Genomic DNA, 26,947 nt, shown 5'->3' on the forward strand with positions numbered 1-26,947 from the left:
TGGTCCTGTATATGTATATATGTGACTGATATAATCTGAGACTGAGGTGGAAGTGATAAAGTCACATCTAAACTTTTTTTCACAGTACTTCTTGAATCCCCTGAAGAAATTTTTCTCTGCGGCAGAAATCGACAAGGTTTTCGTCAACATCCCTGTAAGAACACAGCCCGAACTCTCATCTTTACACAAATGGCGTCTTTTATGGGGGTAGACTTGAGTTTAAGAGTTATGAACTTGTTGTAATGTACACCGTCTGATCTCTCTCTCTCTGTTCACAGGATCTGGTGAAAGTCCATAAGAGTCTGATGGTGGAGGTGCAAGAGTCCATTCTCAACAAGAATGCCTTAAACCTCTACCAGATCTTCATTGCCTATAAGGACAGGTTGGCCTTTGTCATTAATAACACATTCTCTAATGGTGTTTACATACACACACACAAAAATGACAAGAAATAGCCTATTGTAATGTCTCGTATAACAGTTAGTCAGAAGAATATAAATCAGAATCTGGAAAATATCAGAAACATTTCTTCAGGGGGATTCAGGAAGTACTGGGACTGGCTGCTACTCAAATTCACGTATCAAGTATTCAGGTGTCATATACTTTCCTTCTGCTTTGCAGGTTACTCATTTATGGAATCTACTGCAGCCACGTTGAGGTGTCCATCACAGTGTTGGACTTCATCTGTAAGGAGAAAGAGGACGTTCGACTGAAGCTAGAGGTGAGACCTGTTGTTTTTTGATACAGTCTAAAGGGTAAAGGCAACATGGCGGCGAATTATTGATTAGGACCTCTATGGTGAATGATCTGAGGAACTAGCCTCGGCGTGACCAAACAGTGATGTTGCCTAGCGATCTCTCGTGTACCTGTTAATGTAATACTTCATATCCTAATTCGTTGGGTTGTTATTGTTCCCAGGAATGTTCTAAAAGAGCCAACAATGGGAAGTTCACTCTGAGAGATCTACTGGTGGTTCCCATGCAGAGAGTCCTCAAATACCATCTCCTACTACAGGTATGTTTACCACAGTGTTGGTGTTGGAGGGCCAGTAGGAGGCACTCTTTCCTCTGGTCTAAAAAAAATATCCCAATACCCCAGGGCAGTGATTGGGGACACTGCCCTGTGTAGGGTGCCGTCTTTCGGATGGGACGTTAAAACGGGGTGTCCTGACTCTCTGAGGTCATTAAAAGATCCCACGGCACTTATCGTAAGAGTAGGGGTGTTAACCCCGGCGTCCTGGCTAAATTCCCAATCTGGCCCTCAAACCATCATGGTCACCTAATAATCCCCAGTTTACAATTGGCTCATTCATCCCCCTCCTCTCCCCTGTAACTATTCCCCAGGTCGTTGCTGCAAATGAGAATGTGTTCTCAGTCAACTTACCTGGTAAAATAACGGTAAAATAATAATTTAAAAAAAGACACTATACACTAGATACTCTCACAACCACTGTTAGGGGGCTGTGATATACATTTCCACTGGGGGGCGACAGACTCCACGTCTTTTCTCTCTCCACTTTCATACTTCCCTCTCTGAGGAGAGGGAGAGGGAGAGGGAGAGGGAGAGGGAGAGGGAGAGGGAGAGAGAGAATATTTGTTTATTTGGATCCCCATTGTGTGTTGTTTAGAGAGGGGTTGCTTTCAGCAGTCTCTTTTAGAAATAAGGAGAACAAAAGCTCAGATTTCAAAGGAACTGGACATTTCAGTTCTGGCAGGACTCCAATGGGCTGCACTGCATGTATTTAGCAAGCAGACACAGTGATATCCAAGCAGACACAGTGGTATCCAAGCAGACACAGTGGTATCCAAGCAGACACAGTGATATCCAAGCAGACACAGTGATATCACAGTGATATCCCTGCAGACGCAGTGATATCCCAGCAGACGCAGTGATATCCCAGCAGACGCAGTGATATCCCAGCAGACACAGTGATATCCAAGCAGACACAGGGATATCACAGTGATATCCAAGCAGACGCAGTGATATCCCAGCAGACGCAGTGATATCCCAGCAGACACAGTGATATCCAAGCAGAGGCAGCGATATCCAAGCAGACACAGTGATATCCAAGCAGACACAGTGATATCCAAGCAGAGGCAGTGATATCCAAGCAGACGCAGTGATATCCAAGCAGACGCAGTGATATCCAAGCAGACACAGTGATATCCCAGCAGACACAGTGATATCCCAGCAGACGCAGTGATATCCAAGCAGAGGCAGTGATATCCAAGCAGAGGCAGTGATATCCCAGCAGACACAGTGATATCCAAGCAGAGGCAGTGATATCCAAGCAGAGGCAGTGATATCCAAGCTGGAACAGTGATATCCAAGCTGGAACAGTGATATCCAAGCTGGAACAGTGATATCCAAGCTGGAACAGTGATATCCAAGCTGGAACAGTGATATCCAAGCTGGAACAGTGATATCCAAGCAGAGGCAGTGATATCCAAGCAGACACAGTGATATCCAAGCAGAGGCAGTGATATCCCAGCTGGAACAGTGGGTTCCGGTTCATCACGGCTTGGTTTCACTTTCATGCTGTTATAAAACCAATATGATTTTGTTGTGTAGTCCCCTGTAGGCAAACGTCATAGGAAACGGACTGTCCTGTAGTGTAAATCCAGGATAATTGGTGTGTTAATCTAAACCTAATGTTAATGTAAACAATGTGAAGCTGAGCCTGTGTGTGATTATTACTGGTGATTCCCCTGTTGTCTCTGTCTGTTAGGAGCTGCTCAAACACACCTCCGACGCAGCCGACAAGAACAACCTGAAGATGGCTCTGGATGCCATGAAGGTAATCAGACCGTCTCTCTTCTTCTCTTACTAGACTACAATCAGAGAATAGACACTGAACGTTGGACTGTGTGTGTGTTGACCCAGGACTTGGCTCAGTATGTCAACGAGGTGAAGAGAGACAAGGAGACTCTGAAGGAGATCGACCAGTATCAACGTTCCATCGAGAACCTGGTAACATAAATCAGCAGGATTAGACACATCAATTTGTTTCTATTGTTGTCCAAAGTGCAATGCGTTCCCAGACACATACCGTACTAGTCCTCCTGACCCACACTGAACGTGATCTCACTGATATCTTATTAACCACCCCCTCCCATTACCTTCCCACACACCCCTCCCATTACCTTCCCACACACCCCTCCCATTACCTTCCCACACACCCCTCCCATTACCTCCCCTTACCCCCTCCCATTACCTTCCCACACACCCCTCCCATTACCTTCCCACACACCCCTCCCATTACCGTCCCACACACCCCTCCCATTACCTTCCCACACACCCCATCCCATTACCTTCCCACACACCCCTTCCATTACCTTCCCACACACCCCTCCCATTACCTTCCCACACACCCCTCCCATTACCTCCCATTACCTCCCATCCCATTACCCCACTTCCATTTCCTCCCCTTACCCCCCTCCTATTACCCCCACCTCCCATTACCTTCCCTTACCCCCATCCCATTACCTTCCCTTCCCTCCCCTCCCATTACCTCCCCTTACCCCCTCTCATGACCTCCCCTTACCCCCTCCCATTACCTTTCCTTATGCCCATATCATGACCTACCCTTACCCCCCTCCCATTACCTCCCCTCCCATTACCTTCCCTTATCCCCCTCCAATTACCTTCCCTTACCCCCATCCCATTACCTCCCCTTATCCCCTCTCATGACCTCCCCTTACCCCCTCCCATTACCTTTCCTTATGCCCATATCATGACCTACCCTTATCCCCCTCCCATTACCTCCCCTTACCCCCATCCCATTACCTCCCCTTATCCCCCCCATTACCTCCCCTTACCCCCTCTCATGACCTCCCCTTACCCCCTCCCATTAACTTTCCTTATGCCCATATCATGACCTCACCTAACCCCCCTCCCATTACCTCCCCTCCCATTACCTTCCCTTATCCCCCTCCCATTACCTCCCCTTACCCCATCCCATTACCTCCTCTTACCCCCTCCCATTATCTTCCCTTATCCCCCTCTCATGACCTCCCCTTACCCCCTCCCATTATCTCCCCTTATCCCCCTCCCATTATCTCCCCTCCCATTACCTTCCCTTATCCCCTCTCATTACCTCCCCTTACCCCCATCCCCTTACCCCACTTCCATTTCCTCCCCTTACCCCCCTCCTATTACCCCCACCTCCCATTACCTTCCCTTACCCGCTCCTATTACCTTCCCTTACCCCCTCCAATTATCTCCCATTACCTCCCCTCCCATTACCTTCCCTTATCGCCCTCTCATGACCTACCCTTACCCCCTCCCATTACCTTTCCTTATGCCCCTATCATGACCTCCCCTTACCCCCCTCCCATTACCTCCCCTCCCATTACCTTCCCTTATCCCCCTTTCATGCCCCTTTCATGACCCCTGAAGAACCAGCCCCTGGAGAGCTACGGACGGCCCAAGGGGGACGGAGAGGTCCGCATGGTGTCTAATGTTGACAAGAAGAAACAGGACAGGTGAGATGGGATCAGGAAAGGCAGACTGACTACAGGCTGGTTTCCCAGACCCGGTGACTACAGGCTGGTTTCCCAGACCCAGTAACTACAGGCTGGTTCCCCAGACCAGGTGACTACAGGCTGGTTTCCCAGACCCAGTAACTACAGGCTGGTTCCCCAGACCAGGTGACTACAGGCTGGTTTCCCAGACCCAGTGACTTCAGGCTGGTTTCCCAGACTCTGTGACTACAGGCTGGTTTCCCAGACCCACTGACTTCAGGCTGGTTTCCCAGACCCTGTGACTACAGGCTGGTTCCCCAGACCTGGTTTCCCAGACCCTGTGACTACAGGCTGGTTTCCCAGACCCAGTGACTACAGGCTGGTTCCCCAGACCCTGTGACTACAGGCTGGTTCCCCAGTCCCAGTGACTACAGGCTGGTTCCCCAGTCCCAGTGACTACAGGCTGGTTCCCCAGACCCAGTGACTACAGGCTGGTTCCCCAGACCCTGTGACTACAGGCTGGTTCCCCAGACCCTGTGACTACAGGCTGGTTTCCCAGACCCTGTGACTACAGGCTGGTTTCCCAGACCCTGTGACGACAGGCTGGTTTCCAAGACCCAGTGACTACAGGCTGGTTCCCCAGACCCGGTGACTTAAGGCTGGTTTCCCAGATCCACTGACTTCAGGCTGGTTCCCCAGACCCGGTGACTACAGGCTGGTTTCCCAGACCCAGTGACTACTGACTACAGGCTGGTTTCCCAGACACAGTGACTACAGGCTGGTTCCCCAGACCCAGTGACTACTGACTTCAGGCTGGTTTCCCAGACCCACTGACTTCAGGCTGGTTTCCCAGACCCAGTGACTACTGACTACAGGCTGGTTTCCCAGACCCAGTGACTACTGACTACATGCTGGTTTCCCAGATCCACTGACTTCAGGCTGGTTTCCCAGACCCAGTGACTACTGACTACATGCTGGTTTCCCAGACCCACTGACTTCAGGCTGGTTTCCCAGACCCAGTGACTACTGACTACATGCTGGTTTCCCAGACCCACTGACTTCAGGCTGGTTTCCCAGACCCAGTGACTACTGACTTCAGGCTGGTTTCCCAGACCCAGTGACTACTGACTACAGGCTGGTTTCCCAGACCCAGTGACTACTGACTACAGGCTGGTTTCCCAGACCCAGTGACTACTGACTACAGGCTGGTTTACCAGACCCAGTGACTACTAACTTCAGGCTGGTTTCCCAGACCCACTGACTTCAGGCTGGTTTCCCAGACCCAGTGACTACTGACTACAGGCTGGTTTCCCAGACCCAGTGACTACTGACTACATGCTGGTTTCCCAGACCCAGTGACTACTAACTTCAGGCTGGTTTCCCAGACCCACTGACTTCAGGCTGGTTTCCCAGACCCAGTGACTACAGGCTGGTTCCCCAGACCCGGTGACTACAGGCTGGCTTCCCAGACCCACTGTCTATAGGCTGGTTTCCCAGACCCACTGACTTCAGGCTGGTTTCCCAGACCCAGTGACTACTGACTACAGGCTGGTTTCCCAGACCCAGTGACTACTGACTTCAGGCTGGTTTCCCAGACCCAGGCAATACTAACTTCAGACTGGTTTCCCAGACCCAGAGACTACTGACTACAGGCTGGTTTCCCAGACCCAGTGACTACTAACTACAGGCTGGTTTCCCAGACACAGTGACTACTGACTACAGGCTGGTTTTCCAGACCCAGTGACTACTGACTACAGGCTGGTTTACCAGACCCAGTGACTACTGACTACAGGCTGGTTTACCAGACCCAGTGACTACTGACTACAGGCTGGTTTCCCAGACCCAGTGACTACTGACTACAGGCTGGTTTCCCAGACCCAGTGACTACTGACTACAGGCTGGTTTCCCAGACCCAGTGACTACTGACTACAGGCTGGTTTCCCAGACCCAGTGACTACTGACTTCAGGCTGGTTTCCCAGACCCACTGACTTCAGGCTGTTTTCCCAGACCCAGTGACTACTGACTACAGGCTGGTTTCCCAGACCCACTGACTACAGACTGGTTTCCCAGACCCAGTGACTACTGACTACAGGCTGGTTTCCCAGACCCAGTGACTACAGACTGGTTTCCCAGACCCAGTGACTACTGACTACAGGCTGGTTTCCCAGACCCAGGGACTACAGGCTGGTTTCCCAGACCCAGTGACTACTAACTACAGGCTGGTTTACCAGACCCAGTGACTACTGACTACAGGCTGGTTTCACAGACCCAGTGACTACTGACTACAGGCTGGTTTACCAGACCCAGTGACTACTGACTACAGGCTGGTTTACCAGACCCAGTGACTACTGACTACAGGCTGGTTTCCCAGACCCAGTGACTACTGACTACAGGCTGGTTTCACAGACCCAGTGACTACTGACTACAGGCTGGTTTCCCAGACCCAGGGACTACTGACTACAGGCTGGTTTCCCAGACCCACTGACTTCAGGCTGTTTTCCCAGACCCAGTGACTACTGACTACAGGCTGGTTTCCCAGACCCACTGACTACAGGCTGGTTTCCCAGACCCAGTGACTACTGACTACAGGCTGGTTTCCCAGACCCACTGACTTCAGGCTGGTTTCCCAGACCCAGTGACTACTGACTACAGGCTGGTTTCCCAGACCCACTGACTTCAGGCTGGTTTCCCAGACCCAGTGACTACTGACTTCAGGCTGGTTTCCCAGACCCAGTGACTACTAACTTCAGGCTGGTTTACCAGACCCACTGACTACTAACTACAGGCTGGTTTCCCAGAACCAGGGACTACTAACTACAGGCTGGTTTCCCAGACCCAGTGACTTCAGGCTGGTTTCCCAGACTCAGTGACTACTGACTACAAGCTGGTTTCCCAGACCCAGTGACTACTAACTACAGGCTGGTTTCACAGACCCAGTGACTACTGACTACAGGCTGGTTTACCAGACCCAGGGACTACTGACTACAGGCTGGTTTCCCAGACCCAGTGACTACAGGCTGGTTTCCCAGACCCAGGGACTACTGACTACAGGCTGGTTTCCCAGACCCACTGACTTTAGGCTGGTTTCCCAGACCCAGGGACTACAGGCTGGTTTCCCATACCCAGGGACTACTGACTACAGGCTACTGACTACTACTGACTACTGACTAGCATGTGTGGCTTTCTCAGGCTTCATTATATGGACAGCATGTAAAACAACGTAGGAACTTCTTCATGTGTAATATGACAGAATACACACTGTAAATGAACTTGTATGAACTTGTTTTGGGCGCAGACATATCTTCCTGTTTGACGGGGCTGTGATCGTCTGTAAGAGACGAGGAGACAACTATGAGATGAAGGATGTCATCGATCTCAACTACTTTAAGATCACCAACAACCCCACCCAGGACAGAGAGAGCAGGAAGGTCAGTCCGCCACAGCCAGGTGACATGCGCAGACCTTTGGAGGGGCATGTGCTCAAAGTGAAACCCCCCCCCCCCAAACCCTCCTCCACAACAACAACAAAGTTTAGCCCAAATTCCTTGCATTCATAATTCTCTACTGTTCAAGGAAAATAGGGGAGGGCTATCAGCTGATCGTAGCGACTGTAGAAAATGTAAATTAGCTAACTACTTTTTAATTTGTATTTAACCTTTATTTAACTAGGCAAGAACAAATTCTTATTTACAATGACGGCCTACCAAAAGACAAAAGGGGGCTGGGATTAAAAAATGTAATAAAAATATAGGACAAAACACACATCACGACACCACAACACTACATAAAGAGAGACCTAAAAACAACAACATAGCAAGGCAGCAACACATGACAACACAGCATGGTAGAAAAACAACGTAGCAAAACAACATAACAACAACATGGCAGCAGAACAACATGGCAGCAGCACAACATGGTACAAACATTATTGGGCACAGATAGCAGCACAAAGGGCAACAAGGTATAGACAACAATACATCAGGAGAAACAGCTAGCTAACTGTTAGCTATGCTGTTGTAAAAATTAAACCACTCTTTACCTGTGATTGGAGTTTGTTCTGCTGCTAACATCTACATTGAAGGCCTACGTAAAAAAGGTTAAATTGAACCCTTTCCTGTCTCTGACCACGAGAGATGACATACAACAACAAAAAGCAGCCAGTGTGCCACTACTGCCACTGCTGGTCTAGCTAGTTTGATGAGCAATTCTTTACAGAACAAAAGATAAGAAACTAAAAGTAATATAACAATTTTCTGGATAAAAAAACAAATGCTACCAATCTCAGAGGGCTCTAGGGTTGCCTACCCTGTTGGCTTTCTATCTGTCTACCTGCCTGGCCTAACCTTAACACTTACCTTCACCAACAACCCTGACCAACAACCCCGTCCAGGATAGAGAGAGCAGTTGGCGAAAATGTTAATGACGATAATATAGGATGTTAATATAGGATGTTAATATAGGATGTTAATATAGGATGTTAATATAGGATGTTAATATAGGATGTTAATATAGGATGTTAATATAGGGCGATGTCAAATCAAAATCATGTTAATACAGGGTGATGTAAATCTCTACAGGATTGGTGTCCCGACCTCGGGACGGTTGAGCTAACGTAGGCTAATGCGATTAGGTTATAAGTAACAAGATAATTTCCCAGGACGTAGACATACAGTGGTTCATCCTTTAATAGTTGCAGTGTACTGCAGCACAGCTTGCATGGTGCCGCAGAATTCTATGGCACGTTATTTAAGTGCCAACCACTGGTACCATTAATGCTAGTTAGTGCTAGTTTTACCACCAGAGGGCATCTTTGAGAAGCATTTTATAGCCTTCAATAGTGGCTGTATTAGATAATTTAGAGAATGTAAGAGAATGAGAATGTAAAAACATAGTATGTTTGGGACTGATTTTAAGAAGTGTTGCTTAATGAATTGGATTAATATTAATATTATGGTGTTTTTATTAAAAAAAACACACAAAACACTCTGGGTTTCCGTTAGGATGGAATGGAAAATATGGCGCTGTACAACGTGACAGTTGGGAGTACAGTACTGGGCTGTTTAGCTAAAGAATCCCCGTGTCGTGCGGACGGGAGACCAGGGTTCAATTCCCCAACGGGGAGGAAGGAGTAGGCTGTTCTTGTAAATAAGAATTTGTTCTTAACTGTTTTGCCTAGTTAAATAAAGGTTACACTAGAGCATAACGTTTATACACCCTAATTTTTTAATATTAGTCTAACCAATACACAAACAGAGATTCAGTGTAAATAAAAATCTCATTGATTTATCAAGACCAGTCCCCATGCTTGTCTCAGAGCAGCGCGAAACAGTGTTAAAATAGTTGTAGGCTTTTGCTTCAAATCCTACTGCTTCTATCTTCTATCTTCAATATGCTCTTTAAATAAATAAGACCTACACCACTTTTAACAGCACATTACTCAACACTCGTGAGACTCAAGTCGCCTACGGTAGGGCTGCAGTATATCGGAAAATATGACGTGACTCTCCGCCAATAATTACATATAGAGGATTGGAGGATTCTAAATTGTAACCAAAAGCCACCTCATGGGTCACCTGGTGGCAGCCAGCACGGGTATCGAACCTGCATCTGTAGCAATGCATTTTGAACTGCAGGAGCCCCCATCCACACCGGAGCCCCCATCCACACCGGAGCCCCCATCCACACCGGAGCCCCCATCCACACCGGAGCCCCCATCCACAAAGTATCAAAATACAGAGAGGTGTTGGTATATTGTCCTGCTAATAGACATAATGGGCTATTATAATACTGTACATTGTGTCCAGGTTAGGATAACCAAAACAATTATTTGTTTAAGACTATCAGAAAGAATGTTGTACTTATTTATTTTGATCCAAAGCCATGAATGTCACTCAGCTTTATGTAGGTGCCAGCTGTAATGCTGTGTCATCAACTTGATAATATATAACAATATTTTGGAGGTTATATCATTTTCAAAAATACGAAAGAGAGCGATTGTAATCTGAATCAAGGCCAAAATAATATTTGTAAGGCCAAAACACTTATTTCTGTTTTTAGAGGAAGAGAAACGCTGGGCCAATTGTGCGCCGCCCATAAAGGCCAAAATATACAGGAACTCTAACAAAAAGAATTTGCAGAAACTCAAACGATGTTTAAAATCAATCCTCAGGTTGTTTTTGTCATAAATAATCAATAATATTTCAACCGGACAAAAGCTGTGTCAATAGAAAAGGAGAAACAAGAAAGGCGCGATCCCGATCACACGGTGGACTCATCTCTGGAAATGTTCACTGTCCACTCATTGAAAGTGCTGTATCTCCCTCATTTTTCAGAGTAAAAGCCTGAAACAATCCTTAAAGACTAGCCACATGTAGAAGAAGCCATAGAGATCGTGAACTGGGTCCTAAGTTTTTGTATGGTGGATAAGCTTTCAATGAAAAAACAGCCTTTCAAAAAAAGAGTACTTCCTGGATGGATTTTCCTCAGGTTTTCGCCTGCCATATCAGTTCTGTTATGCTCACATACATTATTTTAACAGTTTTGGAAACTTTAGAGTATTTCCTATCGAAATCTACTAATTATATGCATATCCTAGCTTCTGGGCCTGAGTAGCAGGCAGTTTAATTTGGGCACGCTTTTCATCCAAAATTCCGAATGCTGCCCCCTACCCCAGTGAAATTTTAACGACTCCTATAGAAATGGTAGTCTGTCAGGTACTCAGCAGGAAGGTCTGATTTCTCTATTATTAAAAGAATACCCAGATGGCAAATGCAAAGATCCAGTCTATCTAAAAAAAACTGGAGGCCCCTTACACTTCAATGTTGTGATGCAAAAATACTATCGAAGTGCATAGCACTCTGAATTAAAAGGGTTTCACCAGGTATTGTTCTTCCTGATCAGACAGGTTTTTTACATGGACTATACATTGGAAATAATATACGACAACTACTAGAAATAATAGAACATCATGAAACATCTAAGAAGCCAGGCATGGTATTTATAGCAGGGATGTTAATATAGGAGGATGTTAATATAGGATGTTAATATAGGGGGGTGTTAATATAGGAGGGTGTTAATAAGGGATGTTAATATAGGATGTTAATATAAGGGGATGTTAATATAGGGGCTGTTAATATATGGGGTGTTAATATAGGGGATGTTAATATAGGGGATGTTAATATAGGGGATGTTAATATAGGTGGTGTTAATATAGGGGATGTTAATACAGGGGATGTTAATGTAGGGGGTGTTAATATAGGGGGTGTAAATATAGGGGGATGTTAATATAGGATGTTAATATAAGGGGATGTTAATATAGGGGATGTTAATATAGGGGATGGTAATATAGTGGATGTTAATATAGGGAGGTGTTAATATAGGGAGGTGTTAATATAGGGAGGTGTTAATATAGGGGATGTTAATATAGGGGGTTGTGTATATATGGGGGGTGTTAATATAGGGGATGTTAATATAGGGGATGTTAATATAGGGGGTGTTAATATAGGGCGGTGTTAATATAGGGAGATGTTAATATAGGGGGGTGTTAATATAGGGGGGGTGTTAATATAGGGGGTGTTAATATAGGGGGTGTTAATATAGGGAGGTGTTAATATAGGGAGGTGTTAATATAGGGAGGTGTTAATATAGGGGGGGTGTTAATATAGGGGGTGTTAATATAGGGGGTGTTAATATAGGATGTTAATATAGGGGATGTTAATATAGGATGTTAATATAGGGGATGTTAATATAGGGGATGTTAATATAGGGGATGTTAAAATAGGGGGGTGTTAATATAGGGGGTGTTAATATATGGGATGTTAATATAGGGGGTGTTAATATAGGATGTTAATATAAAGGGATGTTAATATAGGGGATGTTAATATAGGATGTTAATATAAAGGGATGTTAATATAGGGGATGTTAATATAGGGGGTGTTAATTAATATAGGGGATGTTAATGTAGGGGATGTTAATATAGGGGGTGTTAATATAGGATGTTAATATAAAGGGATGTTAATATATGGGATGTTAATATAGGGGATGTTAATATAGGGGGTGTTAATATAGGATGTTAATATAAAGGGATGTTAATATATGGGATGTTAATATATGGGATGTTAATATAGGGGATGTTAATTCTAAGGGATGTTAATGTAGGGGATGTTAATATAGGGGGTGTTAATATAGGATGTTAATATAAAGGGATGTTAATATATGGGATGTTAATATAGGGGGTGTTAATATAGGATGTTAATATAAAGGGATGTTAATATATGGGATGTTAATATATGGGGTGTTAATTAATATAGGGGATGTTAATGTAGGGGATGTTAATATAGGGGGTGTTAATATAGGGGGTGTTAATATAGGGGGTGTTAATATAGGGGGTGTTAATATAGGGGATGTTAATATAGGGGATGTTAATATAGGGGGTGTTAATATAGGGGGATGTTAATATAGGATGTTAATATAAGGGGATGTTAATATAGGGGATGTTAATATAGGGAGGTGTTAATATAGGGAGGTGTTAATATAGGGGGTGTTAATATAGGGGGGCGTTAATATAGGGAGGTGTTAATATAGGGAGGTGTTAATATAGGGGATGTTAATATAGGGGGGTGTTAATATAAGGGGGTGTTAATATATGATAATATAGGGAAGTGGTAATATAGGATATTAATATAGGATGTTAATATTGGGGGGTGTTAATATCAGGGGATGATAATATAGGGGGTGTTAATATAGGAGGGTGTTAATATAGGATGTTAATATAAGGGATGTTAAGATAGGGTGTTAATATAGGGGGATGTTAATATAGGGGGTGTTAATATATGATAATATAGGGAAGTGGTAATATAGGATATTAATATAGGATGTTAATATTGGGGGGTGTTAATATCAGGGGATGTTAATATAGGATGTTAATATAGGATGTTAATATAAGGGATGTTAATATAGGGAGTGTTAATATAGGGGGTGTTAATATAGGTGATGTTAATATATGGGGATGTTAATATAGGGGATGTTAATATAGTTGGGTGTTAATATAGGATGTTAATATAAGGGATGTTAATATAGGGGGTGTTACTATAGGGGGTGTTACTATAGGGGGGTGTTAATATAGGATGTTAATATGGGATGTTAATATAAGGGTTGTTAATATTGGATGTAAATATAGTTGGGTGTTAATATAGGGGATGTTAATATAAGGGATGTTAATATAGGGGATGTTAATATAGGGGATGTCAATATAGTTGGGTGTTAATATAGGGGATGTTAATATAGTTGGGTGTTAATATAGGGGGTGTTAAAATAAGGGATGTTAATATAGGGAGGTGTTAATATAGATGTTGTTAATATAGGGGATGTTAATATATGATGTTAATAAAGGGGGGTGTTAATATAGGGAGGTGTTAATATAGGGGGTTATAATATAGGGGATGTTAATATAGGGGGGGTGTTAATATAGGGGATGTTAATATAGGGGATGTTAATATAGGGGGGTGTTAATATAGGATGTTAATATAAGGGATGTTAAGATAGGGTGTTAATATAGGGGGATGTTAATATAGGGGGTGTTAATATATGATAATATAGGGAAGTGGTAATATAGGATATTAATATAGGATGTTAATATTGGGGGGTGTTAATATCAGGGGATGTTAATATAGGATGTTAATATAGGATGTTAATATAAGGGATGTTAATATAGGGAGTGTTAATATAGGGGGTGTTAATATAGGTGATGTTAATATATGGGGATGTTAATATAGGGGATGTTAATATAGTTGGGTGTTAATATAGGATGTTAATATAAGGGATGTTAATATAGGGGGTGTTACTATAGGGGGTGTTACTATAGGGGGGTGTTAATATAGGATGTTAATATGGGATGTTAATATAAGGGTTGTTAATATTGGATGTAAATATAGTTGGGTGTTAATATAGGGGATGTTAATATAAGGGATGTTAATATAGGGGATGTTAATATAGGGGATGTCAATATAGTTGGGTGTTAATATAGGGGATGTTAATATAGTTGGGTGTTAATATAGGGGGTGTTAAAATAAGGGATGTTAATATAGGGAGGTGTTAATATAGATGTTGTTAATATAGGGGATGTTAATATATGATGTTAATAAAGGGGGGTGTTAATATAGGGAGGTGTTAATATAGGGGGTTATAATATAGGGGATGTTAATATAGGGGGGGTGTTAATATAGGGGGTGTTAATATAAGGGGGTGTTAATATAGGGGGGGTGTTAATATAGGGGGGGTGTTAATATAGGGGGGGTGTTAATATAGGGGGGTGTTAATATAAGGGGGTGTTAATATTTGGTAATATAGGATATTAATATAGGATGTTAATATTTTGGGGGTGTTAATATCAGGGGGTGTTAATATAGGGGGTGTTAATATAGCATGATAATATAGGTGGGTGTTAATGTCGGATGATAATATAAGATATTAATATAAGGGAATTTTAATATAGGATGTTAATATAGGATGTTAATATAGGTAGATGTTAATGTAGGATTATAATATAAGAAATTATGATAGGGTGTGTTAATATAGGGGATGTTAATATAGGATGTTAATATATGGGGTGTTAATATAGGGGGATGTTAATATAGGATGATAATATAGGGGATGTTAATATAGGATGATAAACTGTCTGGGAGGTATAAGTATTTGTAGACAAAAGTGCATAATTGGTGTACATTAATGTCATAAATATAGAAGATATTGAGTTTCTTAATGTAGCCAGGTAATTAGAGGAGGTGGCTAGGCTTGCATATTTATGTTGTATAATTTTTGTAGGTAGAAGGCATATGTTCTGGCCTGACAATATTACAGTAAATTAGATATTGGTAAATTAAGTTATGGTATTGAGTTAGGAAGTCTGATCAACCAAACCACCCGATCTTTCTGATGATACCAACAGATTCCATCATTTTGCTACAGACAAATTGAATATCATCCTTTTCAGAGGAATCTAGTGACATAAAAAAATCATGTTTAAAAACTATTATTGCGCACAGAGTGAGTCCATGTAACTTATTATGTGAATTACTAAGCACACATTTAGTCTTTCTATAACTTATTTAGTCTTGCTATAACAAAGGGGTTGAATACTTATTGACTCAAGACATTTCAGATTTCCATATTTAATGATTTTATTATAATAAAATAAAATTTAAAAAACATAATTCCGCTTTGACATTATCGGCGATTGTGTGTAGGCCAGTGACCCCCCCCAAAAATCGACATTTTATCCATTTAAAATTCATTCTTTAACAACAAAATGTGTAAAAAGTCAAAGGGTGTGAATACTTTCTGAAGGCTCTGTATGTGTGTGTTTGTGTGTGTGTGAGAGAGAGAGAGAGACAGAGCGTGTGTGTAACTTTGCCATTCACTCCCTGTCTTCCTCTCTCCCTCCTCAGTGGTTCTATGGTTTCTACCTGACCCATCAGCAAGGGCAGAGCGGCTTTGAGTTCTTCTTCAAGACCAAGGAGCTGAAGAAGAAGTGGCTGGACCAGTTTGACATGGCAATGTGAGCTGGGCTACGTCTGTACTCTGTTGTCTGTGAAGTGTCATGGTGGTCCTGTGTCTCTCAGTTCGTTCAGCTCCATTGAATGTTTGCTACATTGCAGAACGGTTTGCACTGAACGACACGTTTCCCCCAAAATTGTTCTTGTCCATTCCTGAACAGATTTTGAGGTACATTTACGCTGTTTGGTAGGTGTGGCAGGGTGTGGATTGAAGCAACAAGTGATGTATTTAAAGGGCGACGGTGCATTTCGAGCCCACAACCAAACCCCTCCCTGTCTTTCAACTGGTCGTTCTGTGCAGCACCTTTTCCATTTCATTGAACGTTCAACTACGTTTAAAAAAAAATACTGAATGTGGCTTGGTATTGTGGGTTTGATTCCTGCTGTGGCCACCCATATGAAAAATGTACACTCGCATGATTGTAGTGAATAAAATGATTTGTTAACTCAGCCTGGTCGCTCAAGATCCACTGCGAAATAAGACGTCCGTCTAGGTAAACAGGACGTCAGGAGATTACTTAAAACCCGGGCCACTAGGGGCAATGGTGAGCACTATTACCATCACGTAGACTTGGGTTTTACTAGGGCGTTGTGGAAGGTGGATGGTGAATGGGCGTAAACCGTGAGCTCTGGCTCTGAGGCTATGGCAGTCAATCTCAGTGCAGGGCAATTATGTTTTGTTGTTTTTGTTTGAACCCTGTCCTAAATCTTAACCGTTAACTTCACCATTTGGAATTAATACCTTGACTTAACCTTTGAAATTTGACCTTTTTATGGACAAATGTCTGATTCTGCACTGTGAGAGCTTGTTGGCTAAATGGCATATACAGTTCATTCAGAAAGGTTTCATACCCCTTGACTTATTCCACATTTATTTGTGTTACAGCCTCAATTCAAAATTGATTACATTATTTTTTTTCTCTCACCCATGTACACACAATACCCCATAATGACAATGGGAAAACATGTTTTTTTGAAATGTTGGCAAATTTATTGATATTGAAATAGTATTCAAACCCCTGACTCAGTACTTTGTAGACGCACCTTTGACAGCGATTACAGCATTGAGTCTTCCTGGGTAAGTCTTTCCACACCTGGATTGTACAACATTTTGCCCATTATTCTTTTCTAAATTCTTCAAGCTCTGTCAAATTGGTTGTTGATCATTGCTAGACAACCATTTTCAGGTCTTGTCATAGATAAAATCTATGTCTTGTCATAGATTTTCAAGTAGATTAAAGTCAAAACTGTAACTAGGCCACTCAGGAACATTCACAGTCTTTTTGGGCTCCCGAGTGGCGCAGTGGTCTAAAGCACTGCATCTCAGTGCTAGAGGCGTCACTACAGACCCTGGTTCGTTTCTAGGCTGTATCACAACCGGCGATGATTGGGAGTCCTATAGGGCGGTGCACATTTGGCCCAGTGTTTTCCGGGTTAGGGTTTGACTGACTTGCCTGGTTAAATAAAGGTCAAATAAACTTGGTAAACAATGTGTAGATTTGGCCTTGTATTTTAGGTTATTGTCTTGCTGAAAGGTGAATTAATCTCCCAGTGTCTGGTGGAAAGCAGACTGAAACAGGTTTTCCTCTAGGCTTTTTCCTGTGCTTTGCTCCATTCAGTACATTTTTTATCCTGAAAAACTCCAGGGGCCTTAACGATTACAAGCATACCCCTAACATGATGCAGCTACCACTATGCTTGAAAATATGGAAAGTGGTACTCAGTAATGTGTTGTATTTGCCCCAAACATAGCACTTTGTATTCAGGACAAAAGGTTAATTGCTTTGCCACTTTTCTTTCAGTATTACTTTAGTGCCTTGTTGCAAAAGGTGCATGTTTTGGAATATTTTTTTCTGTACAGGCTTCCTTTATTTCTCTCTGTCAATTAAGCTAGTATTGAGGAGTAATTAACATGTTGTTTATCCATCCTCAGTTTTATTCTATCGCAGCCATAACATTTTGTTAAACTGTTTTAATTGGCATCATGGTGAAATCCCTGAGTGCTTTTCATCCTCTCTGGCATCTGAGTTAGGAAGGACGTCTGTATCTTTGGGTGCATTGATACGAGCCAAAGTGTAATTAATAACTTCACAATGCTCAAAGGGATATTCAATGTCTGCTTAAAAAAATTATAATGTTTCTACCAATAGGTGCCGTTCTTTGAGAGGCATTGGAAAACCTCCCTGGTCTTTGTGGTTGAATCTGTGTTTGAAATTCATTGCTTTGAGGGACCTTAATTAATTGTATCTACAGAGATGAAGTAGTCATTCACAAATGATGTTAAACACTATTATTGCGCTCAGAGTGAGTCCATGAAACGTATTATGTGCCTCGTTAAGAACATGTCTACTCCTGAACTTACTGTATTTAGGCTAGACATAACAAAAGGGTTGAATACTTATTGACTCAAGACATTTCAGCTTTAGATTTTTTTAAATTAATTTGATAAAATGTAAAAAAAAAAAAACATAATTCCACTTTGACGTTATCGGGTATTGTGTATTAGTCCAGTGACAAAAAATCTCAACAACTAAATATGGAAAGAGTTTCTGAAGGACCTGTACAGTGTGTTTCCAAGACAACGAGACAACGAGACGTGGGGACTCTGTTTGCTCAAATTTCAACTCCAATTAAAGACACACACACACACACACACACACACACACACACACACACACACACACACACACACACACACACACACACACACACATACCTCTGACAACAGTCATACTTTTGATAACCTGCTGGAAGTCTTGAGTACAATTCTGCTTGAAAGTATCTCTTTCAAATTGTGAGTTTGAAGTTCTCTGTCACTAGTAAGGCTTTAGTCCTTGTAGGTCACTACTTGTAGGTCACTACTTGTAGATCACTACTTGTAGGTCACTGCTTGTAGGTCACTGCTTGTAGGTCACTGCTTGTAGGTCACTACTTGTAGGTCACTACTTGTAGGTCACTACTTGTAGGTTACTACTTGTAGGTCACTACTTGTAGGTTACTACTTGTAGGTCACTACTTGTAGGTCACTACTTGTAGGTTACTACTTGTAGGTCACTACTTGTAGGTTACTACTTGTAGGTCACTACTTGTAGGTTACTACTTGTAGGTCACTACTTGTAGGTCACTACTTGTAGGTCACTACTTGTAGGTCACTACTTGTAGGTTACTACTTGTAGGTTACTACTTGTAGGTCACTACTTGTAGGTCACTACTTGTAGGTCACTACAAGGACTAAAGTGAGTCGAAGAGTTGTTTTAACCTTTGCTTAAGTTCGAAGTCTCACTCATATTGTGAAGAAAATGTACAGTGCCAGTCAAGTTTGGACACACCTACTCAATCCAGGGTTTTTCTTTATTTTTTACTATTTTCTACATTTTAGAATAATAGTGAAGACATCAAAACTATGAAATAACACACATGGAATCATGTTGTCACCAAAATAAGTGTTAAACAATTCTAAATATATTTTATATTGTAGAATCTTCAAAGTAGCCACCCTTTGCCTTGATGACAGCTTTGCACAGTCTTGGCATTCTCTCAACCAGCTTCACCTGGAATGCTTTTCCAACAGTCTTGAAGGAGTTCCCACATATGCTGAGCACTTGTTGGCTGCATTTCCTGCCCTCTGCTGTCCAATTCATCCCAAACCATCTCCATTTGGGTTGAGGTCGGGTGATTGTGGAAACCAGGTCATCTGATGCAGCACTCCATCACTCTCCTTGGTCAAATAGCCCTTACACAGTCTGGAGATGTGTTGAGTCATTGTCCTATTGCGCAAACCAGATGGGAAATGTATTGCTGCAGAATGCTCTGGGAGCCATGCTGGTTAAGTGTGCCTTGAGTTCTAAATATATCACTGACAGTGTCACCAGCAAAGCACCCCCACACCATCACACTTTCTCCTCCATGCTTGACGGTCGGACAACACATGCAGAGATCATCCGTTCAACTACTCTGCGTTTTACAAAGACGCGGTGGTTGGAACCAAAAATCTGAAATTTGGACTCATCAGACCAAAGGACAGACTTCCATTGCTCATGTTTCTTGGCCCAAGCAAGTCTCTTCTTCTTATTGGTGTCCTTTAGTAGTGGTTTCTTTGAAATAATTCAAAGAGTCAAAACCGGGAAGACTAGTAAAAAGAGAATAGATGCAGGAGTACTGGAAAACATGCTGGTTGACTTGAAAGACATACAAGACGAACTGGCACAGAGAGACAGGAAACACAGGGATATATACACTGGGGAAAATAAGCAACACCTGGAGGGGGTGGAGACAATCACAGGGACAGGTGAAACAGATCAGGGTGTGACACTACCTTGTCACAACAACACTGATTGGCTAAAATGCATTAAGTAGGAAAGAAATGCCACAAATTAACTTTTAACAAGACACACCTATTAATTGAAGTGCATTCCAGGTGACTACCTCATGAAGCTGGTTGAGAGAATGCCAAGGGTGTTTAAATCTGTCATCAAGGCAAAGGGTGGCTACTTTAAAGAATCTCAAATATATTTTGATTTGTTTAACACTTTTTTTGCTTACAACATGATTCCATATGTGTTATTCCAAAAGTTTTAATGTCGTCACTGTTTTTCAAAATGTAGAAAATAGTAAAAAATAAAGAAAAACCCTGGAATAAGTAGGTGTCCAAACTTTTGACTGGTGCCGTGTGCATTTTGTCACTACGACAACATTACGACAGCACTTTGGGGCGACAGTTATGGATGTCCATTCTAATCGTACAATTTGACCCGTCTTTATAAATGGTTGTCTTGGTGAAATCGATTGAGGGAATGTTGTTTCAATCCAGGGCCCTGCAGTTTATTTATGGCAGAATTGAAGAGATGGAGAGGAAAAATTATTTTGATTTGGAGAGAGGGAAGTGAAACTCACTTACTGCTGAGTACCCATAATGCTTTTCCACTTAGACATCTACCTCTGCAGAGTGTGTTTGTGTGTGTGTGTGTGTGTGTGTGTGTGTGTGTGTGTGTGTGTGTGTGTGTGTGTGTGTGTGTGTTTGTGCAGCTGTGTAAATGAGGTACTCCACGGGGGATATTTAGGCAACAAACTGTCCCATCACAGCAGACACGAGCACCAGAATCAGGAGTCAATCACAGAGCAGAGAGCACCCTTCAGATGAAGTGCACCCTGGCATAGTGAGTTACTAAGCAACAGTTTGGTTACGGCTCCTTTCACTCCAACTTCAATGTGATTTCAAGGATCCAGCTGGTTTCAACATATTAGTCTCTCATGACCATGTAGGAGACTATCCCTCTGTAAGATACCTGCTGTAGTCCTATAGCTCTATTGTACACACTCAGTACACACACACCATCTGTTCTCTCTCCTCCATCTCTCCTCCCTCTCTCACTCCTTTCCTCCCCTCCTCCCCTCTCTCTCCCTCCTCTCCTCCTCCTCCTCTCTCTCCCTCCTCTCCTCCTCCTCCTCTCTCTCTCCTCACCTCCTCCCCTCTCTCTCTCACTCCTCTCCTCCCCTCTCTCTCTCTCACTCCTCTCTCTCTCCTCCCCTCCTCTCCTCCCCCTCTCTCTCTCCTCTCCTCCCCTCCTCCCCTCTCTCCCTCCTCTCCTCCTCCTCCTCTCTCTCTCCTCACCTCCTCCCCTCTCTCTCTCACTCCTCTCCTCCCCTCTCTCTCTCTCACTCCTCTCTCTCTCCTCCCCTCCTCTCCTCCCCCTCTCTCTCTCCTCTCCTCCCCTCCTCCCCTCTCTCTCCCTCCTCTCCTCCTCCTCCTCTCTCTCTCCTCACCTCCTCCCCTCTCTCTCTCTCTCACTCCTCTCCTCCTCTCTCTCTCTCACTCCTCTCCTCTCCTCCCCTCTCTCTCCCTCCTCACCTCCCCCTCCTCCCCTCTCTCTCACTCCTCTCCTCCCTCCCCCCCTCCCCTCTCTCTCCCTCCTCACCTCCCCCTCCTCCGCTCTCTCTCTCCCTCCTCCTCTCCTCCCCTCTCTCTCCATCCTCTCTTCCCCCTCCTCCCCTCTCTCTTTCACTCCTCACCTCCCCCTCATCCCCTCTCTCTCTGAACAGATCTAACATCAGACCAGAGAACTCCAGTAACAACTCCCACCAGTTCAGGATGCATACCTTCATCAGAATCACTACCTGTAGCTCCTGTCACCTGCTCCTCAGGTGTGTGTGTGTTTCTCTGTTTATTCTTTGTTAATACCTGGTTATCCATACTCTCAGAGTAACATCCCATAATAGTATTTCTCCTGAAGTCTCCTTGGTTAACAGTGTTGATAATGGTGGTGTAGATTGGTACTGTACCTGTAATGTCTCCTGCCTCCTCCAGGGGTATCTTCAACCAGGGCTATCTCTGTCTTAAGTGTGGACTAGGAGCTCATAAAGAGTGTCTGGGTAGAGTGGGCGTCTGTGGAAGAACTGGTAAGAGAGGGAGATGTGCCTCTACAACCATTGACTTTTACTATCATATGCTCCAGTGATGTCTCTTTACAAAATGAGCTTTCTGTTCACTCTGTCCCTTTGTCCACCTCCTTTCAGATTGTGCCAAGCTGAGGCCTGAGGTAAGACAGGCTCTACTGCTCTCACTTAGAGAGGGTAACCACGGCAATACATTTACAATAGCCCGAGAAATGTTACGCTCACACGAACACACACACACGGACAGACACACGAACAGACACACAAACAGACACACAGACACACACACACACACATGAACAGACACACGGACAGACACACGAACACACACACACGAACGGACACACGAACGGACACACGAACGGACACACGAACGGACAGACGAACACACACACACGAACACACACACGAACACACACACGAACACACACGCAAACGAACACACACGCAAACGGACACACGAACGGACACACGGGCACATCACACACACGAACAGATACACGAACGGACACACGGGCACACACACGAACAGATACACGAACAGACACACGGGCACATGATAAATGGACAGATGGATGCATGTAATTTTGGATTACCTAAATACATAGCATTAGCCATTCCATGAATTGAACCTGTCATTTTGACTGTCTCCTGACCTGCTGAACCTGACTCACGGTGAGACTAGATTGCTCACACTCTTTCTTAACAAGAGTACGATACTGTATGTGTGAAGGAGGGACTGTAATGAACAGCACACCATCTTCCAATGTGTATCTGGTAGGTACTCCGTCTTACTGTTGTAAGAAAAACAGAAAGAAAATTCCCAGTGTTCACAGATGAATGAACGTCTCTGACTCGTACTGAAGTGCAGGTCAAGATGATATCGCACTGTGTGTGTTTCTCTTTGTGTGTGTGTGTGTGTGTGTGTTTCTCTTTGTGCATGTGCTTATCTATGTGTGTGTCTCTGTGTGTGTGTGTGTGTGTTTCTGTGTTTTGTTTCTCTGTGTGCATGTGTTTATCTATGTGTGTGTTTCTCTGAGTGTCTGTTTCTCTCAGTGAGTGTGTGTGTGTGTTTCTCCATGTGCATTCATGCGTGTGTGCATGTTCGTGCGTGTGTCTGCATGCGCCTGTGTGTGATGTGTGTGAATGACATGCCTTCTCTCTCTCCACAGAGGGCTCCGACGGTGCGGAAACAACCAGACCCAGGTCAGTACGGTTCGACCGTGTCACTTCCTACAGTCTTAACAGAGACCTCATGTGAAGACTGGTGCTGTGAAAGTGGCCTATGTAACCATCTAACAACTTCAAGTTAAAAGTCTAAAAGCTGAAAACTTCAAAGTTAATTCAGCAAGCAACTCCTCAGGAGGAGGGTTCGCCAAGTAGCTCTTTAGGTGAAGGGTTCGCCAAGTAGCTCTTCAGGAGAAGGGTTCGCCAAGTAGCTCCTCAGGTGAAGGGTTAGCCAAGTAGCTCTTCAGGTGAAGTGTTAGCCAAGTAGCTCTTCAGGTGAAGGGTTCGCCAAGTAGCTCTTCAGGTGAAGGGTTCGCCAAGTAGCTCTTCAGGTGAAGGGTTCGCCGAGTAGCTCTTCAGGTGAAGGGTTAGCAGAGTAGCTCTTCAGGTGAAGGGTTCGCCAAGTAGCTCTTCAGGTGAAGGGTTCGCCAAGTAGATCTTCAGGTGAAGGGTTCGCCAAGGTGCTCTTCAGGTGAAGGTGAAGTTGCTCTACACCCACCTCTAGTCTATGGTGGGAGTCAGGGAGGAAGGCCTTTACCCCCACCTCTAGTCTACGGTGGAAACCAGGGAGGAAGGCCTTTACCCCCACCTCTAGTCTATGGTGGGAGCCAGGGAGGAAGGTCTTTAGCCCCACCTCTAGTCTACGGTGGGAGCCAGGGAGGAAGGCATTTACCTCTAGTCTACGGTGGGAGCCAGGGAGGAAGGCCTTTACCCCCACCTCTAGTCTACGGTGGGAGCCAGGGAGGAAGGTCTTTACCCCCACCTCTAGTCTACAGTGGGAGCCAGGGAGGAAGGCCTTTACCTCTAGTCTACGGTGGGAGTCAGGGAGGAAGGTCTTTACCTTTAGTCTACGGTGGGAGTCAGGAAGGAAGGCTTTTACCTCTAGTCTACGGTGGGAGTCAGGGAGGAATGCCTTTACCTCTAGTCTACGGTGGGAGCCAGGGAGGAAGGCCTTTACCCCCACCTCTAGTCTACGGTGGGAGCCAGGGAGGAAGGTCTTTACCCCCACCTCTAGTCTACAGTGGGAGCCAGGGAGGAATGCCTTTGCCTCTAGTCTACGGTGGGAGTCAGGGAGGAAGGCCTTTACCTCTAGTCTACGGTGGGAGTCAGGCAGGAAGGCCTTTACCCCCACCTCTAGTCTACGGTGGGAGTCAGGGAGGAAGGTCTTTACCTCTAGTCTACGGTGGGAGTCAGGCAGGAAGGCCTTTACCCCCACCTCTAGTCTACGGTGGGAGTCAGGGAGGAAGGCCTTTACCTCTAGTCTACTGTGGGAGTTAGGGAGGAAGGTCTTTACCTCTAGTCTACGGTGGGAGTCAGGAAGGAAGGCTTTTACCTCTAGTCTACGGTGGGAGTCAGGGAGGAAGGCCTTTACCTCTAGTCTACGGTGGGAGTTAGGGAGGAAGGTCTTTACCTCTAGTCTATGGTGGGAGTCAGGAAGGAAGGCTTTTACCTCTAGTCTATGGTGGGAACCAGGGAGGAAGGCCTTTACCTCTAGTCTACGGTGGGAGTCAGGGAGGAAGGCCTTTACCTCTAGTCTACGGTGGGAGTCAGGCAGGAAGGCCTTTACCCCCACCTCTAGTCTACGGCGGGAGTCAAGGAGGAAGGCCTTTACCTCTAGTCTACGGTGGGAGCCAGGGAGGAAGGCCTTTACCTCTAGTCTACGGTGGGAGTCAGGCAGGAAGGCCTTTACCCCCACCTCTAGTCTACGGTGGGAGTCAGGGAGGAAGGCCTTTACCTCGAGTCTACGGTGGGAGTCAGGCAGGAAGGCCTTTACCCCCACCTCTAGTCTACGGTGGGAGTCAGGGAGGAATGCCTTTACCTCTAGTCTACGGTGGGAGTCAGGCAGGAAGGCCTTTACCTCTAGTCTACGGTGGGAGTCAGGCAGGAAGGCCTTTACCTCTAGTCTACGGTGGGAACCAGGGAGGAAGGCCTTTACCTCTAGTCTACGGTGGGAGCCAGGGAGGAAGGCCTTTACCTCTAGTCTACGGTGGGAGCCAGGGAGGAAGGCCTTTACCTCTAGTCTACGGTGGGAACCAGGGAGGAAGGCCTTTACCTCTAGTCTACGGTGGGAGTCAGGCAGGAAGGCCTTTACCCCCACCTCTAGTCTACGGTGGGAGCCAGGGAGGAATGCCTTTGCCTCTAGTCTACGGTGGGAGTCAGGGAGGAAGGCCTTTACCTCTAGTCTACGGTGGGAGTCAGGCAGGAAGGCCTTTACCCCCACCTCTAGTCTACGGTGGGAGCCAGGGAGGAATGCCTTTGCCTCTAGTCTACGGTGGGAGTCAGGGAGGAAGGCCTTTACCTCTAGTCTACGGTGGGAGTCAGGCAGGAAGGCCTTTACCCCCACCTCTAGTCTACGGTGGGAGTCAGGGAGGAAGGCCTTTACCTCTAGTCTACAGTGGGAGTTAGGGAGGAAGGTCTTTACCTCTAGTCTACGGTGGGAGTCAGGAAGGAAGGCTTTTACCTCTAGTCTACGGTGGGAGTCAGGGAGGAAGGCCTTTACCTCTAGTCTACGGTGGGAGTTAGGGAGGAAGGTCTTTACCTCTAGTCTATGGTGGGAGTCAGGAAGGAAGGCTTTTACCTCTAGTCTATGGTGGGAACCAGGGAGGAAGGCCTTTACCTCTAGTCTACGGTGGGAGTCAGGGAGGAAGGCCTTTACCTCTAGTCTACGGTGGGAGCCAGGGAGGAAGGCCTTTACCTCTAGTCTACGGTGGGAGTCAGGCAGGAAGGCCTTTACCCCCACCTCTAGTCTACGGCGGGAGTCAAGGAGGAAGGCCTTTACCTCTAGTCTACGGTGGGAGCCAGGGAGGAAGGCCTTTACCTCTAGTCTACGGTGGGAGTCAGGCAGGAAGGCCTTTACCCCCACCTCTAGTCTACGGTGGGAGTCAGGGAGGAAGGCCTTTACCTCGAGTCTACGGTGGGAGTCAGGCAGGAAGGCCTTTACCCCCACCTCTAGTCTACGGTGGGAGTCAGGGAGGAATGCCTTTACCTCTAGTCTACGGTGGGAGTCAGGCAGGAAGGCCTTTACCTCTAGTCTACGGTGGGAACCAGGGAGGAAGGCCTTTACCTCTAGTCTACGGTGGGAGCCAGGGAGGAAGGCCTTTACCTCTAGTCTACGGTGGGAGCCAGGGAGGAAGGCCTTTACCTCTAGTCTACGGTGGGAACCAGGGAGGAAGGCCTTTACCTCTAGTCTACGGTGGGAACCAGGGAGGAAGGCCTTTACCTCTAGTCTACGGTGGGAGCCAGGGAGGAAGGCCTTTACCTCTAGCCTACGGTGGGAGTCAGGGAGGAAGGCCTTTACCCCCACCTCTAGT

General features: G+C 45.0%; 1 protein-coding gene across 2 annotated transcripts in view; it reads left to right on the forward strand.

Moving 5' to 3' along the window:
- vav3b (vav 3 guanine nucleotide exchange factor b) overlaps positions 1-26,947 on the forward strand; it is a gene marked incomplete at its 3' end in the record, with an annotated part of 100,065 nt that overhangs the window by 44,231 nt on the left and 28,887 nt on the right. For both annotated transcript variants that reach the window (XM_055865872.1, XM_055865873.1), the window contains 13 exon segments: positions 86-154; positions 279-382; positions 622-721; positions 919-1,014; positions 2,729-2,797; positions 2,884-2,970; positions 4,399-4,484; positions 7,760-7,892; positions 15,909-16,018; positions 22,056-22,157; positions 22,321-22,412; positions 22,530-22,552; positions 23,582-23,615. In XM_055865872.1, the coding sequence (XP_055721847.1) occupies positions 86-154; positions 279-382; positions 622-721; positions 919-1,014; positions 2,729-2,797; positions 2,884-2,970; positions 4,399-4,484; positions 7,760-7,892; positions 15,909-16,018; positions 22,056-22,157; positions 22,321-22,412; positions 22,530-22,552; positions 23,582-23,615 (1,105 nt within the window).

The sequence above is a fragment of the Salvelinus fontinalis genome, chromosome 17, assembly GCF_029448725.1.
Source record: "Salvelinus fontinalis isolate EN_2023a chromosome 17, ASM2944872v1, whole genome shotgun sequence".
In the NCBI taxonomy this organism is placed as follows: domain Eukaryota; kingdom Metazoa; phylum Chordata; class Actinopteri; order Salmoniformes; family Salmonidae; genus Salvelinus; species Salvelinus fontinalis.